The following is a 15812-nucleotide window of genomic DNA, read 5'->3' as shown; positions in this document are numbered from 1 at the left end:
GAAGCTGATGAAATAAAACTCTGCCAAAAAGCGCCAAAAATTAGAAGAAAATGTAAAATATCTCAATGGAAAAACAACAGACCTCAAAAACAGATCCAGAAGAAATAATTTAAAAATTATTGGACTATCTGAAAGCCATGACCAGGAGAAGAGCCTAGACTTCATTTTTCAATTAATAATACAGCAAATTGCCCTGAGATCCTAGAAGCAGAGAGTAAAATAGAAATTGAGGGAATTCACCAGTCACCTCCTGAAAGAGGTAAGAGATCCACTAAAGAAAAACTTCCAGGACTATTATAGCCAAATTCCAAAACTCCCAAATCAAAGAGAAAATTCTAAAAGCTGCCAGAAATAAACAATTCAACTACAGAGTCTCCATAGTCAGGATTACACAGGATCTGGCAGCATCTACATTAAGGGTTTGTAGGGATTGGAATGTAATATTCCGGAAGGCAAATATCTTGGTTTATAACCGAGAATCAACTACCCAGCAAAACTGAACATGTCTTTCAGGGGAACAGATGGACTTTCAATGAAACAGGGGACTTTCCAACTTTCCTAACGATACAACCAGAGCTGAACAAAAAGTTTGATCTCCAAGTGGGAGTGGAAAAGAGAGAGACTAACTATGAGGAACTTGATAATGCTGAACTGTTTGTATTCCTGCATGGGAAGAAGATATTGATAACTCATATGAATTTTCTCTTTTATAAGAACTGTTAGAAGGAGCATATATAGACAGGGAGAAAGGAAGGAGTGGAATATAATGGTATGGTGTGGTAAAGGGATGGAGTCAATGGGTGATGGGGGAAAGTGCTGGGAGGAAGGAAAAGGAGATGGAAGAAGATGCTGAGAGATTTCACATAAGAGTCAAAAAAAAGCTTTTTCAATGGAGGGGAGGGGGGAAGGCAAGGGGGAATGAGTGAGCCTTTATTCTCATCAGAAATGGTTCAGGGAGGAAACGACATGCACACTTAATAGGGTGAGGAAATCTGTCTTGTCCTGGAGAAGGATGGGAGGAAAGGGACAGGATGAGGGGGAATGGGGGAATAGGTGATAGAAGAGAGAGAAGATAAGGGAGAGGGTACTCAGATGCAACACACTTTTGGACAGGGCCAGAATGAAAGGAAAGAAAAAAATGGAATAAATGAGAGTAGGGAGAAATAGAGTGGAGGGACAGCAGTAATAGCAACTGAGGGAAAAATATTGAACTTCTCTGGTGGACTTATGATAAAGAAAGCAACTCCCCCCAGAGACAGAGCCATTGAAATCTGAACACAGACTGAAGTAAATTTTTTTTCTTTATTCTTGAGATTTCCCATCTTTTTGGGGGGAGGAGGTTTATGTTTATTCTTATATTTACTCTTATAACATTCAATTTATATCAGTGTATGATATGGAAACAATGTAGAGACTGTCAGATAGCCTTCTGTTGGGGGGGGAAGGGAAGAGGGGGAAAAATTGTAGAATTCAGAGCCTTGCAAAAAATAATAGGTATATAATTGGAAAACAAATAAAATGTTAAAATGTTTTTAAAAAAATTATTTTGTTAAATATTTCCTAATCACATGTTTAAAAATTTTTAACACTAATTTTTAAAAATTTTGAGTTCCATGTTCTCTTCTATCCTTATTCCCTTTCTGAGAAGGCAAACAATTTGATATGTATTATTCATTTGAGGTCATGAAAAACATATTCTCATACCAATCATACTAAAATAAAAACACAAACTAAAACAAAAAAGATTAAAAAAATTAAGTATGGGGACAGCTAGGTGGCGCAGTGGATAGAGCACTGGCCCTGGAATCAAGAATACCTGAGTTCAAATCTGGCCTCAGACACTTAATAATTACCTAGCTGTGTGGCCTTGGGCAAGCCACTTAACCCCATCTGCCTTGCAAAAAAAAAAAAAATTAGAAAACAAGAATGGAGCCTTTCTTAAAATAAGTAGCATCTATCTAAAACCAAGAGAAAATATCCAGAAGAAATCATAAAAAAATGGGAAAAGTCCCACATGTTCCAAAATATTCATAGCAGCTCTTTTTGTAATGACAAAGAATTAGAAATGAGGGGATGCCCATCAATGGAGAATAGTTAAGCAAGTTATGGTATATGAATGCAATGGAATACTATAGTTATATAAGATATAACTGATCAGATTCCAGAGAAGCATGGAATGAATTACAGGATCTGATGCTGAGCAAAGGGAGCAGAACTCAAAGAAGATTGTACACATTAACAACATTATGAGATGATCAATCTTGATGGAAACAGTTCCTTTCAGCAGTTCAAAGAACTAGGACAACCCTGATAGACCAGCTATAGACAAGGCTATCCCACATCCACAGGAAAAAAAACAAAAAATAACAAAAAAACCCCTTCAGAATCTAATAAACATTAAATTCACTTTTTAAAAAAAATCTCATGCATTTCTTGCTCTTAATCATAATTCCTCACACCAAAAATGACACAAATGTATATGTGCAATATTAATCTGACTATTTTTCCACTGAGGGAAAAGGTAGAAAGAAATTTTATAACTTAATAAAAAATTGAAACCAAAAGCAAGTATTATCCATAATAGGGATAGATTGGAAGCCTTCCTAATATGATTAAGAGTGAAACAAAAATGTAATTATTGCCACTACTGTTTAATATTGATTAGAATTGCTTACTATAATGAATAGTCAAGGAAAAAAATCAAAGGAATTAGAATAGTAATAAGGAAATAAAACTATCACTCTTTGCAGATGATATGATTGGTATACTTAGAAAATTCTAGATTACTAACTAAAAAAACTGGTTAAAACAACATCTTCAGTCAAATTTGTAGGTTGTAAAATAAACCCATATAAATCATTAGCATTTCTAAATACTGCTAGCAAAACCCAACAGAGAGAAAAAGAAATTCCATTTAAATAATGAAAGATAACATAAAATTCTTGTGAGTCTTCTTGCCAAGACAAACTTAGGGATTGTATGAACATAATTACAAAACATTTTTCATAGAAATAAAAATAGATCTAAATGACTGATGAAATGTTAGTTGCTCATGAGTAGGCCACCAATAAAAATGACAATGCTATTTAAATTGATTTGCTTATTCAGTACCATGTTAATAAAATAATCAAAAAAATTATTATATAAAGAACAAATGGTCAAGGATACCAAGAAAATCAATGAAAAAAAATTGTAAAGCAAGTTGGCTTATTAAGTTCCAGTTTTCAAATTCTATTACAAAATCATAACCATCAAAATGATCTGGTACTGGCTAGGAAATATTGATGGATCAGTGGAATAGAAGTACACTTATACTCAGTAATACTCAAGCAATAACTAGTAATCTAGGTTTGATAAACCCAAAGATTCAAGCTTTTGAGGTAAAGAGCTCACCATCTTGACAAAAGTTAATGGGGAAAATTGGAAAGTAGTTTCGCAGAAATTAGGCATAAATGAACATTTCACATCATATACCAAAATACAGGCAAAATGGATAAAAGGTTTAGATATAAAGTTGATATCATAAGGGGAGCAGGAAAAAAAATGTCCTAATCATATCTATGGATACAGGAAGAGTTTAAGAAGAGCTAAGAAGATAATGAAAAATGAAAATAGATAATTTTGATTATATGACTTAAAAAGCTTTTTCACAAATAAAACTAATGCAGCCAAAATTAGAAGGAAACAGGACATTGGAAAAAAATGTCACAGCAAGTGTCTGCTCTAATCATGGTCTCATTTCTCAAGTGAGTCAAATTGATAAAAATAAGAATCAATCCCCAGTTGATAAAGGTTCAAAGGATATGAACAGGCAGTTTTCAGAAGCAGAAATCAAAGCCATCAACAGTCACATTATAAATTTTTTTTTAATTCTCTAAATGTCCACTGATTAAAGAAATGTAAATTAAAACAACTCTGAGACTCCTCACACCTATCAGACTGATTAACATGACACAAAAGAAAAATGACAAATGTTGGAGAGAATGTGAAAAAACTGAGACACACCTATCAGACTGATTAACATGACACAAAAGAAAAATGACAAATGTTGGAGAGAATGTGGAAAAACTGAGACACTAATTCACTGCTGGTAGAGTTGTGAACTAGTCCTACAAAGAGGGAGAAATTTGGCACTATGCCCAAAGGGCTATAAAACTGTGACCCCAAAGAGATAAAAGGAAAAGATAAAGGACCTATTTGTGTACAAAAATATTTATAGCCATTCTTTCTGTGTGAGCTAAAAATTGGAAACCAATTCAGAATTTAGGTTGATAAATATATTTGAATCCACATGACCTTGTGATTAAATTTAAATAGCCATCTCTCTGCAGAGATGTTTGCTTTCTTCCTGCTGAAGCTCTAACCTTCTGCAGGGACTCTTCACAAGGCTGACATTGCTTCTTCCCATCATGTCCTGATGTAAATAAGAGTGGGGCATTCCCATTTCTCTTCTCTCTGTCAGTCTGCAGAGGCAACCAGTTTTCATCCCAAACATCATCACCTATAGACACTGATTCAAGGTATGGCATCTCAACAGGATACTCAAGCTGAAAAGGAATTAAAGAGAAAGAAATAAAAACCAACCATGACAATGTTCCTTAAAGGCCCCACTTAGGTCTGTATTGCTTAAAGATTTCCTTAATCAATATTTGTAGTTTTGTTTTGCTTTACTTTGACCAAAAACTGTGCATATGCCTTGCTTTGAGACACTAACGAATACAACAGTGCTAAAGAATCTACTCTTCATGCTGCAGTGGACACCCTGAGACATGATATATGATCACCTCACTCTGCCATTACTCATTTCAGAAACCCTTCAACTTTTATTAAATTGTTCCATTTTGGAAAATTTCCTTCTCCCTCCTCATTTTCTGATTTTGGTTCTGGAGGAAAACCTCTTGGCTTTCTTTACCTCATCTTGGGCTTCTGATGAAACTAAATCTGAACTCAGAAATGGCACCTCAGCTTCAGGTTCCAGGTAGTTGAAAAGTTTTGAGTCATCAAAATCTCTCTAGTGGACATGAAAGAAAAGCAATTTTATATTGTTTTTACTGCTCACCCCATGGGCTACATTTATTTTAAATATATAAAATAAAATATGAGGCACATAGAATACATCAAACTGGAAGGCTACTGAGCTGGAACAAATACTCTTTTTTTCTTACTTTAATGTTGGTCATCAACTACAATAATGGGAACTATAAACTGCTGTCAATTGAATCTCTAAATGAATCCTAGAAAGAAGAAGAAATCATATCCATTTATAATTTACTGCAAACTAAAATTTTGAAAGGAAGTTTAGACAACAAAAAAGACAAAGATTCCATACTGTATCATTTTATTTGCTGAGCCAGAGTGGCAGAATTAGACACTAATTTTACATACATATACATATGTAGATCGATAGATATAGCTATAGATATATATATACACACACACACACATATAAATTTAAAAAACCATATTAAAAGAAGTTTAGTCTTATACATTATATACATATATATACATGTATATACAAATTTATATGTGCATATGTACATATATAAAAATACTGCTATGTAATAGATTACAATCTCTTTTCCTTTACATCCTTAAGTTCTCAATTATAAAAAGAAACTTTTTTTTAAATGCTAAAGAAAACAAAGATTAGATTCTGCCTCTCCTTCCATAAGCTACTGCTTTACGACATGACTTCATATTCACATCAATAGAAATGATGTCAATTGTGTGTAATTTGAAGGCTGTTAATTTTTAGGCAAAAGAAATAAAGTCCTTCTGATTTGAAATTAAAGTAACAAAGTTAAACAATTCTATTTCCAGAAAACACAAGAGCACAAGTATCAATTTTGATTGGAAAGTCAAAATAAAAAAATTAAAATTTACTTCTAGAAAACGTGGAGGTAAATAGTCATAGAAATCCTGCAGTGGTAATTTAAATTTTTTCAAAACATGTTATAGGGGCAGCTAGGTGGTGCAATGGATAGAGCACCGGCCCTGGAGTCAGGAGTTCCTGAGTTCAAATCAGGCCTCAGACACTTAATAATTCCTAGCTATGTGGCCTTGGGCAAGCCACTTAACCCCATTGCCTTGCAAAACAAACAAACAAAAAACAAACATGTTATAGCACCACTTTGAATAGCCCCTTTTTTCTAATTTTTCAATAAAAATACCCTAAATATACAGATAATCTACATAATTCTCTTTAAAAAAAACACACCAAACAATTCTAGTATTTTGTCAACACATGGAGACATTTTTATGATACATTTAAAAATAAAAAAAACCTTGCAAAGGTTAAAATAATATATATTTTGGACCACAAAATTAGATAAACAATTATAAGACCAGCTCTTCCTAGTGCCACTGAATGAGGATCTGCTGCTGCAACCTTACCTTCCCAGGAACCATGGCTTCTGGAGTAACTGTGAATGATGAAGTAATCAAAGTTTTTAATGATATGAAAGTACGGAAATCTTCTACACAAGAGGAGATCAAAAAAAGAAAGAAAGCCATTCTTTTCTGTTTAAGTGATGACAAAAAACAAATAATTGTAGAGGAAGCAAAGCAGATCTTGGTGGGTGACATTGGTGACACTGTAGAGGACCCCTACACTTCTTTTGTGAAGTTGCTACCTCTGAATGATTGCTGATATGCTTTGTATGACGCCACATAAGCGACAAAAGAGTCTAAGAAAGAAAACCTAGTTTTTATATTTTGGGCTCCAGAATGTGCACCTTTAAAAAGCAAGATGATTTATGCTAGTTCTAAAGATGCCGTTAGAAAGAAATTTACAGGTATTAAACACAAGTGGCAAGTAAATGGCTTGGATGATATTAAGGATCGTTCAACAATTGGAGAGAAATTGGGAGGCAATATAGTAGTTTCACTTGAAGGAAGACCTTTATAAAATGACAATGAAGTGCCATCCGGAAGTAGCTTCCATTTCTGCAGCTCCATCAGTTGGAATAGTGTTAGAATTTTGTCCTTTACCATACCTTCCCAAAAAACATAAAGAAGATGTCAATAAATTAAACAGCCTACCAGTGATTGCCATTAAATTGTTTCATCCTGGTAGTTATATAAATGTCTTCACATCACATTTTAGCCAAAACAAATGGCATTAATATGCATCCTTTGCAGAACTAAGATGAATATGATAGTCAATATGAATAGTTTAGAAAACTGCAAAGGGTTAGCTAATTGAATGCCTTGAAATTATGATCCACTGGTCAGATGCTAAACTTCATTCAGTATTACTTAGAGTTGCACTTGATTGCAGTTCCTAAGTTCTTGTGCTTTGTACACCTTTAATATGCCTATTGTGACACGGCAGCATATACATATGTATATGTGTGTGTACATATATAAACATATATGTAGACACACAGATATATGTAGACACACATAAATGTATATATTTATATGTGTAACTATGCATTGAAAGCACTTTTATGTAATTAAGTCCCCCTCAAAAAGGAATGCCAATTAAGTTATATCATCAAATTATTGTAGTACCTCAAGTTCATTCCTGTTATCTACATATTTTCCTAAATGAAGTAGTAGTTATTGCCTTTTTATTTTCCATTGCATGTACACTACAGAAGAATAGGAGTTAAGTGTTTACTGTAAAGTCTTGCAACACTAAAGGTATTTTGAATAATGTAGTTATAATGACAATTTCTGTATGAAAAGAGCCTTAAATGGAACATGGTTTTTGAAATCAAACTCCCCATCCCCACAAAATTGGCCACATTGCAATAAAACTTGTAGCTTATTAAAAAAAAAAAACAATTATAAGACCAGCACTGACCCAATGGAGTTCTAAACCAAGATTCAAACATGTTAAGCATTTTCCTTAGGTCACAAAGCTATTTGTCATAGAATTGTCACTAAGACCTATATCTCCTAACTTGCAGATTAATATGTTTTCTTATATACCATTCTACTTTCAGTAGTAGCAGGAATGTAAGACCTTCTTACATGAAATAAGAAAGAAAACCAATGAGTAAGTTCTAGCTTGTATAATAGACACCAAGATGGCTACAGTAAATATACTGCACTTAAGGTTTCCTCAAGAAGTGATGTGAACTGGATCTCAAAAGCAGCATAATATTGGATTGGTAAAAGAAAATAATTAAGATTTTTTGCAAGAAAAGTAATGGGGGGGGGGAGGGAGAGCAGGAATGAGAAGGAGGAAAGTAGCTAGATTAAACTAGATTAAAACAAAAGGTTCATGTAGATGAGTTGTATGAAATAAGGTTTTTTTTTTCTTTTTAAAACTTCCTACCAGGGGTATCAATTCATTTTCTGGACTTGTTATTTCTCGGTCTTCATTAAAATAATGCTGATGGGAAGGAAGAACCAGTTCTGTCAACCCAGGTTCTTCGGGCCTTGGACTGCATTTTGTATACAAGGCTAAGGGATTGAGATCTCTGAAACCCTAGGATTTAAACACAAGATACATACAATTAGTCAAGTAAGCAAATCACAATTAAAGTGGAAAAATAAATGTAATGGCTCTCAGATTTTTCAAGCTATAGAATGTTAGGCTATTAGAATCTCCTGATTTAAGGGATTTCTCAATAATCACATAATTCCTTAAATGTAATAATTTAAATGCCAATTTAAAATCAACACAACAAATAAGATGTTAAGAGCAAAATTAATGTGGGAAACAACACAGAAGTCAAATGTTTTACTTCAGGTCATAATATCTGAGGTCAATGGGCAAAGAATAAACATTTATATAGCTCCTCTCTGTGAGTGTGCTTAACAGTTTTACAAATATCATCTGATCCCCTCAAAAACCAAAGGAGACAAATGCTATTAATAGCCATATTTTACAGTTGAGGAAATTGAAATAACCAAAGGTGAAGTGACCTGCCCAGTTACACAGCTAATGTCGAAGGCTGGCTTTAAATTCATCTTCCTGATTTCAGGTCCAGAGCTTGATCCATCCTGTCCACTGCTAAATCTACAGTTAGTTTTACAAAGGAACCTTCGAGACCAAGTCTTTTGATTATTCTATAATATAAACTACAGCCAGAACTGACTACCTTAGATGGGACATTTTCTCGGCAGACAATGGCATGGCCTTCTGCTCTCAGGACATGATGGAAATAGATGTCTTCATTTGAGGATGTATCACACAGAAAGAGGTTAAGGACTCCATCAACATACTCATCCACTACCCCCACCAATGGCTTCAAACCACATAGCTTCTGGAACTGCAAAATCGCTTGTGGTGTCCAATGTTCCTGAAACAGAGTCAACCAGTGAGATTAACTACAAAAGATTCATAGTTGAGTCACACAGGCAAAAAACAAAAATATAAAATGAAACAAGAGTCTGAAGCCACTGCCTCATGATTTATAAGCCATGTTAATTATGCTTTTCCTTTCTTAAACCAAAGAAAGCACTATTTCCAGTAGGTTATCAACATAAAAGGATCAGTTCAAGTAAAATCTGTGTGTAACACTAGGAAATTCATACCAAACTAAGAAAAATTCGTAAGCAAAAATAGTTCTTTAAAAAATATATTTTTTCGTAAATAATCCTTCAGTAAGCTTTTACTAGGTATCAACCACTGAAACACACATTGCAATGCAAAGAAAATAACTAAATTAGGAGTCAAGAGACTTATGTTGTTTCTGCTGACTTGGATAAGTCCTCCACAATCATTTAGTTTATAAAATATTTTGGTCCACTTTTCAGCTCTAGATTCTTATTAATGTAGATCTCAAGGCCCAACCTTACTGATCTTGCTTTAGTTTCTTCTGTTTTGTGCTTTAAATTCAGACTTTTTAAAAAAATTAATTTTAGACAGACTTATTCTGTGAGAAAAAGTGAGCCCCAATTATTTTAATCGTTTTACTATTCTTAAAATGAATAATTTTACATTAAAATAAGTTACACACACACACACACACACACACACACACACACACACACACACATACCTCTATAGGTCTCACCCAAGCCAGGGAACAAGGAATGGCCTGAGCAGGAAGTTTGATGTAGCAGCACCTATAAGAGATTCAAATCCATGACCACCAAATACATTTTTTAAAAAATTTATGGTAGCTTATCTCATAACCCATTCAATAAAGGAGAAGGAAAGACACAAAGGTAGACACTATTGGCATTATATCTGTGAAACATAGTAATAATAATACTTTATAGTCTGATCAAGGTAAAAAAAATATAGGGTTCGGGAAGCTAGGTGGCAAAGTGGATAGAACACTGGCCCAGGGGCCAGGAGGCCCTGAGTTCAAATCTGACCTCAGACAATAAATAATTGCTTAGTTGTGTGACCTTGGGCAATTCACTTAATCCCATTGCCTTAAATAAAAATTAAAATTTTTTTAAAAAAAGAAGTGTAAGGCTCTACAGGTAAATTTAGAAGAATCCACAAAGGATGCATTTCCAACCTTATCTGGTCTAAACATCATTTTGGTTTTTTTTTTTTTGCTTTTTTGCAAGGCAATGGGTTAAGTGAATTGTCCAAGGTCACACAACTAAGCAAATATTAACTATCAGAGGATGGATTTGAATTCTGGTCTTATTGACTTTCCAGGGTCAGTGTTCTCTCTCCATTATGCCATCTAGCTGACCCCTGGTCTAAACATTCTAATACCCAAACTCATCTTGTCAGATCTGTTAACTTACTTGAGAAACCTTAGAGAAGATTTCTGAACAGTTCCCAAATTTCCAAAATCTGGGTAGAACACCTCAACTTCTTGCTTCCCAAGAACTCGATGAATAATGACTCGGTACCACCACTTATCCTCAGAAATCCTTACACAACAGAGATGACCAGGTTGAATAAAAGATTCTGGCATGATATAGCGATCAGATACTAGCTGATTGGAATAGCAGCGCCTGCAAAATCCCAAAATAGCAATCATGGAAGAAAACAGAAACAAATTTTGTCATATTTTTCATGGGCAAGGAAACCTAGACAGATATTTCATGTAAAGGAGTCAAGAAAAATCTTTTACAATGGAGGGAAGGGGGGGTCAGGGGAAATGAGTGAGCCTTCAATCTCATCAGAAATGATTCAGAGAAGAAACAACATACACACTCAAGAGGGTAGAGAAAGCTAACTTATCCTAAAGGAAAAAGGAGAGAAAACAGATAGAAGGAATAGGGACAGGGAGGGAAGGGGAAGCGTGTAGGAGACAGAAGAAAGGGAAGATTATAGGAGAGTTAAGACACAACACACTTCTGAGGAGGGACAGGGTGAAAGGAGAGAGAACAGAATAAATGGGAGAGAGAAGGAATACAATGGAGGAAAATATAGTTAACAATGGCAACTGTGGGAAAAAATATTGAGGCAACTTCTCTGAGGGATTTATGATAAAGAATGTGATCCATCCCAGAAACAGAGCTGATGGTATCTGAACATAGTTTTGAAATACATTTCTTTTTCTCTTTATTTTTTCTTGAGGTTTCTCTATCTTTGTGGGGGGGAGGGGATATTATGCTTACATTTATAAGTAAAGTATTGTAGTAATGTGAAAATAAATTTTTTTAAAAAAGCATTCAGAGAAAAAGATTATCATGCTTTGTCTTGGTCAGACCAGATTTGAAGTAATATGGTTAGTTTTGGCTTCCAAATTTTAAGAGACACTGACAAAATCAGAATATTTACAGAAGAGGATGACCAAAATGGTAAGGAGATTCAACACATTGCATGAAAGAATCAGGTGAACTAAATATATAGGTTTCTCCTGGAAAAGAAAAGAACAACATGGTTGCAATGTCCAAAGATATAACAAGTTCTCATGTGGAAGAGAGATGAGATCTATTTTGCTACAACACAGAGAAAGGATAGTATCAACAAGTAGAAGTTGCAGGGAGGTATTTTGGCTCAAAGAAATAACTTTCCTATTATTAAGAGTTGACTCAAAATGGAAAGGAATATCAAGAAGGCAATGATTTTCTATTTTCTGATATGCCACATAAGTTATATTTTATGAATCTAAGATCTGGGAACAAGGGAAAGGAACTAGCATCCATTAAACAAACACCTATAACATCCCAGGTTCTGTGCTGAACACTACAAATATTATCTCATTTGATCTTCACAACAATCCCTTGAGGTAGGAGCTATTTATGGTTTTCTATCTTACAGCTGAAAAATTTGAAGCAAAAGATGTTAAGTAATTTTCCCAGGGTCACACAGCCAGGAAGTGCCTGAAGCTGAATTTAAATTCAGGTTTTCCAGTCAATGAGCACAGAACTCCACCCACATTATGACACCTTGCTGTCTCATTGTTACTATGAAAGGAATATCTGAAGATAATCAGAGCAACATTAAATGAAGGAACCTGCTTAAAACTTTACAGGAGGATGGATACTAAACAGAAACCATTTCAAGTGGGGGGGGGGGGATTGGGTAAGCAACCTATTCCTTACCTCATTTCAATCATCATATCTTCAAGTAACTCTGATGAATCCCTGCTATAGATTCGGATATAAAACTGGCTAGGAGAGATTATATACTCTACAAAGACCCCAACGAGGGTACTACTATCTAATGGCGGAAGGCTGCAGAGTTTCCTGTTCTGCACAGCATCTGGTGGGATCTCGTATCCCGACATTTCCAGGTTGAGCTGTGATTGTTTCATTCCCATATGCTGCAAGCAATACAAACAGAAAAAGTGTAACTCTAAACACAATGGAACCATCATGAGCTAAGCAAAGCAAAGCAATGAATAGGAGAGAAAAATGCTGTTCTACTTCTCTTAGTCACTGAACTGAGAAATCATTCTTTGATACATACATTAGACAGACTACCCTACAGTACAACCAATGAGAAAGAAATGTCCAAACTCTTGTTCAGAAATACTACATTCCTCTGTGCCTAACTGACCCCCCTCATCCCCCCCTCCCTCATCACTAAGGACTATATATTAAGAAACTTTAGCACAACTTCCAAACATTTCACATTTTAGATCACTCCAAGAGAGAAAAAGGGCACAAAGGATTGAAGAGGTATAAAGGAAAGAAAGGAGTGTAATGATAACCTAGAGGTTAAAGGGGTGTTTGGGGGTTTGCTGTTGAAGTCTGATGCCAAAACTAGTTATTTGGGATACTTTTTCCAAAATATAATAGTCTCTTTGACAAATTTTGACAAATAATGGCGGTAAAATCAAACACAAAAGGTAAGAAATCTGTCAATTATTCCTCAGCCATAAATGAAAACAACAACATGCCAACAGGAAAAGCCAGCAACATTGTCAGACAGATAGCAGGCACTTCATTTAAGTAATTCAGTCCAATAAAATAGAATGTTCAGTAAAAAAAGATACTTTTGAAAACAAATCTTTGTAAAAAGTATACTTTAATTCAATTAAACTCATTATTAAGTCACCATCCATATTATTTCTACAAATCTAAAAATTAAAAGTTATTAAATTCCACTTACCAGGGGCACAGGCTTTGTGATCAGGCTGAACTTATTACAGACTTTCTCTTCTATATCTCTATGCTTTTCCATAAAATAATTCCAGGCAGTGTCCTTAATATCCAGAGATGACAGGGAATTTCTAGGGGGACTGGAGATATTGATCTTGCCTTCTATGTTCTTATCTAATTGGATCAAACATTCATCATGGAAAGGTAAAGCAGTCACATTTTAAATAGCTAAAGTTATGCACATGAGACTGTACTTTGATTTGAGCTTTGAATTCTAATTTATCCGTTTCAACTCAAGTGATTGCTTATATGGAACAAGCTAACTTTCTTCAAATGGCATAGCTCCATAATATACAGCTTAATAATAATAATAATAATAATAATAATGACATTCTTCAATTAATTTCCTATAAGAAGATGCTCATATGACAAGATACTACAAGAAAATGTACTATCAAAAGACTTATTCTCAAGATACACTTCAAAACCTTGTACTATTCCCTGACAATCTCTCATTTCAGAACCATCTAAAAAACCTAAACCAAAGGGCAGTAAAATCTTAAAAAGAGTTATTTTCAGACTTTCAACAGGTATAAAACTGAAAAGATAAAATCCATTATGACAAATAGCATAAAAATATTTATAAATACTGATAATATTTCCATGTCTTGGTAAATGCTCCATAGTAACAAAACTTTGCTAACATGATAAAAAAGTATTTTAAAATAAATAATTTCATACAACAAATGCTCTGCTTCAGACTAATACATACTCTTGTAGTGTTTGCATCTTAGGAAAAAGGTAGATGATTTAAGTTCAACTGAGTTTTTTTTACAGTTCTTTGGTTCTTAGATTAAGCAGCAATTATCCATCAATCCTTCTCATCTTCTTATACCCTTAACATCAGTAAAGTACATTTCTTAAGGCTACTTTGGGGGCTTAGTTTTCTTGAGGCAAGGTTTTAATTCTAGGTTCTACTCTTGGAGCAAGTCATTGCAACTAACTGTCAATTTTCTTATTTGTTAAAAAAAAACAGGGGGGGGGTGATTTTTCTCAAATTCCTTCTGGTTCTGATATTTAGGGTATTTATGACCTTCAAAAAAGAGCTCTGGAATTACAAAGGCTAATCTTTACACAATCACTGTTACTGTGTTAGAAGAAATATATGGATATTTACTTAAGAAGTGTTAGAGCACATTAAATTAGAAAATGAAATTAAATGGCATGTTACAACAAATGTTTGTATAGCATTAGGCTACCCCATTTATTTTTCTTAGATAATATGCTTTTCAAGATGGACAAAGATCATTTGACATATGTGTGTGTGTGTGTGTGTGTGTGTGTGTATTCTTGTATACATGCACATGGTATGCACGCACACAAAAAGTAAAGCATGATTAACTAAAAAAATCAGAATGTTAATTTATTTTTGTTTAATTTTATTTATTACAAGAGAAGATTCCTTTTGGGGGAAGGGGAATGGGGTGGGAGAGGGTAAAGAGAGTCATGGGGGTTAGAGTTTCATTTGGAAGTGACTGAAAATATGTATTAGCTTAGCTAGATGGGGGATGAAAAGAATATATAGGGGAGAGGGAAGGAATATATAAATATGTATGTATGTACGTATGCATGTATGTATGTATGTATGGTTGGCTGGTTGGTTGGTTGGTTGGTTAGTTCTTGTTCTTTATTATAGAAGAAGACCAAAATGACATCTACTATAATAAAGATAAGTTACAGTGTGTCTGACTGTGGCTGATCAGACCAATACAAGCTTGGAATGCTCTACAAGGTTTGGGCACAAATAGTCCATGAAAACCCTTGGCGTGGGTTCACTAAACCTCTACATTCCAAGTTGCCTTTGAGCAGCTTCCAGTCTGCCTTCCTCATACAGTACAGCACTCTCAGTGATGAGGGCACACCATGCTGGTCGGTCCTGTGCCAGTGTCTCCCACACTGTACAATCAATTCTAAAGTTCTTAAGAAAGACCTTCAGGGTGTCTCAGTATCACTTCTTTTGACCCCCTTGTGAGCACTTGTCCTGTGTGAGTTCTCTATAAAAGTTTTTTTGACAAGCATACATCTGGCATTCTAACAATGTGTCCAACCCATCGTAGTTGTACTCTCTTTGGTAATATTGGAAGCTAGGCATTCAAAAACAGACCTCAGTGTCTGGTATCTCTCGTGCCAGGTGATCTTCAGAATCCTCCTAAGACAATTTAAAGGGAAACAATTCAGTTTCCTGAATGGCACTGGCAGACCACCCAGGTTTCACAAGCATACAGCAATGAAGTCAGAACAATGGCTCGGAAGACTTTCAGTTTAGTAGTCAGTCTAATATCTCTTCTCTTCCACACTTCTACTTGGAGTCTCCCAAATACTCAGCTAGC

The 15812-nt window shown here is 34.7% G+C and overlaps 1 protein-coding gene and 1 pseudogene across 7 annotated transcripts in view; one reads left to right on the top strand and one right to left on the bottom strand.

Moving 5' to 3' along the window:
• The window catches only part of TDRD5 (tudor domain containing 5), a 54328-nt gene that overhangs the window by 16110 nt on the left and 22406 nt on the right, over window positions 1-15812 (bottom strand). For 6 of the 7 annotated variants that reach the window (XR_012475618.1, XM_074222151.1, XM_074222154.1 and 3 more), the window contains 8 exons: window positions 13433-13596; window positions 12421-12641; window positions 10669-10881; window positions 9960-10026; window positions 9057-9257; window positions 8288-8440; window positions 4913-5011; window positions 4365-4547 (listed from right to left, as the gene is read on the bottom strand). Coding sequence is in view for 6 of the 7 variants with exons in the window: in XM_074222151.1 (XP_074078252.1) it covers window positions 4365-4547; window positions 4913-5011; window positions 8288-8440; window positions 9057-9257; window positions 9960-10026; window positions 10669-10881; window positions 12421-12641; window positions 13433-13596 (1301 nt within the window). In the remaining variant the exon portion in view is untranslated. The remainder of the gene's footprint in view (window positions 1-4364; window positions 4548-4912; window positions 5012-8287; window positions 8441-9056; window positions 9258-9959; window positions 10027-10668; window positions 10882-12420; window positions 12642-13432; window positions 13597-15812) is intronic. The other variant, XM_074222153.1, reaches the window with a different exon arrangement.
• Window positions 6388-7010, top strand: LOC141512844 (cofilin-2 pseudogene; annotated as a pseudogene).

Source organism: Macrotis lagotis, chromosome 2 (assembly GCF_037893015.1).
Source record: "Macrotis lagotis isolate mMagLag1 chromosome 2, bilby.v1.9.chrom.fasta, whole genome shotgun sequence".
NCBI classification, from domain to species: Eukaryota; Metazoa; Chordata; class Mammalia; order Peramelemorphia; family Peramelidae; genus Macrotis; species Macrotis lagotis.
This window is presented reverse-complemented; position numbering and strand designations above follow the sequence as displayed.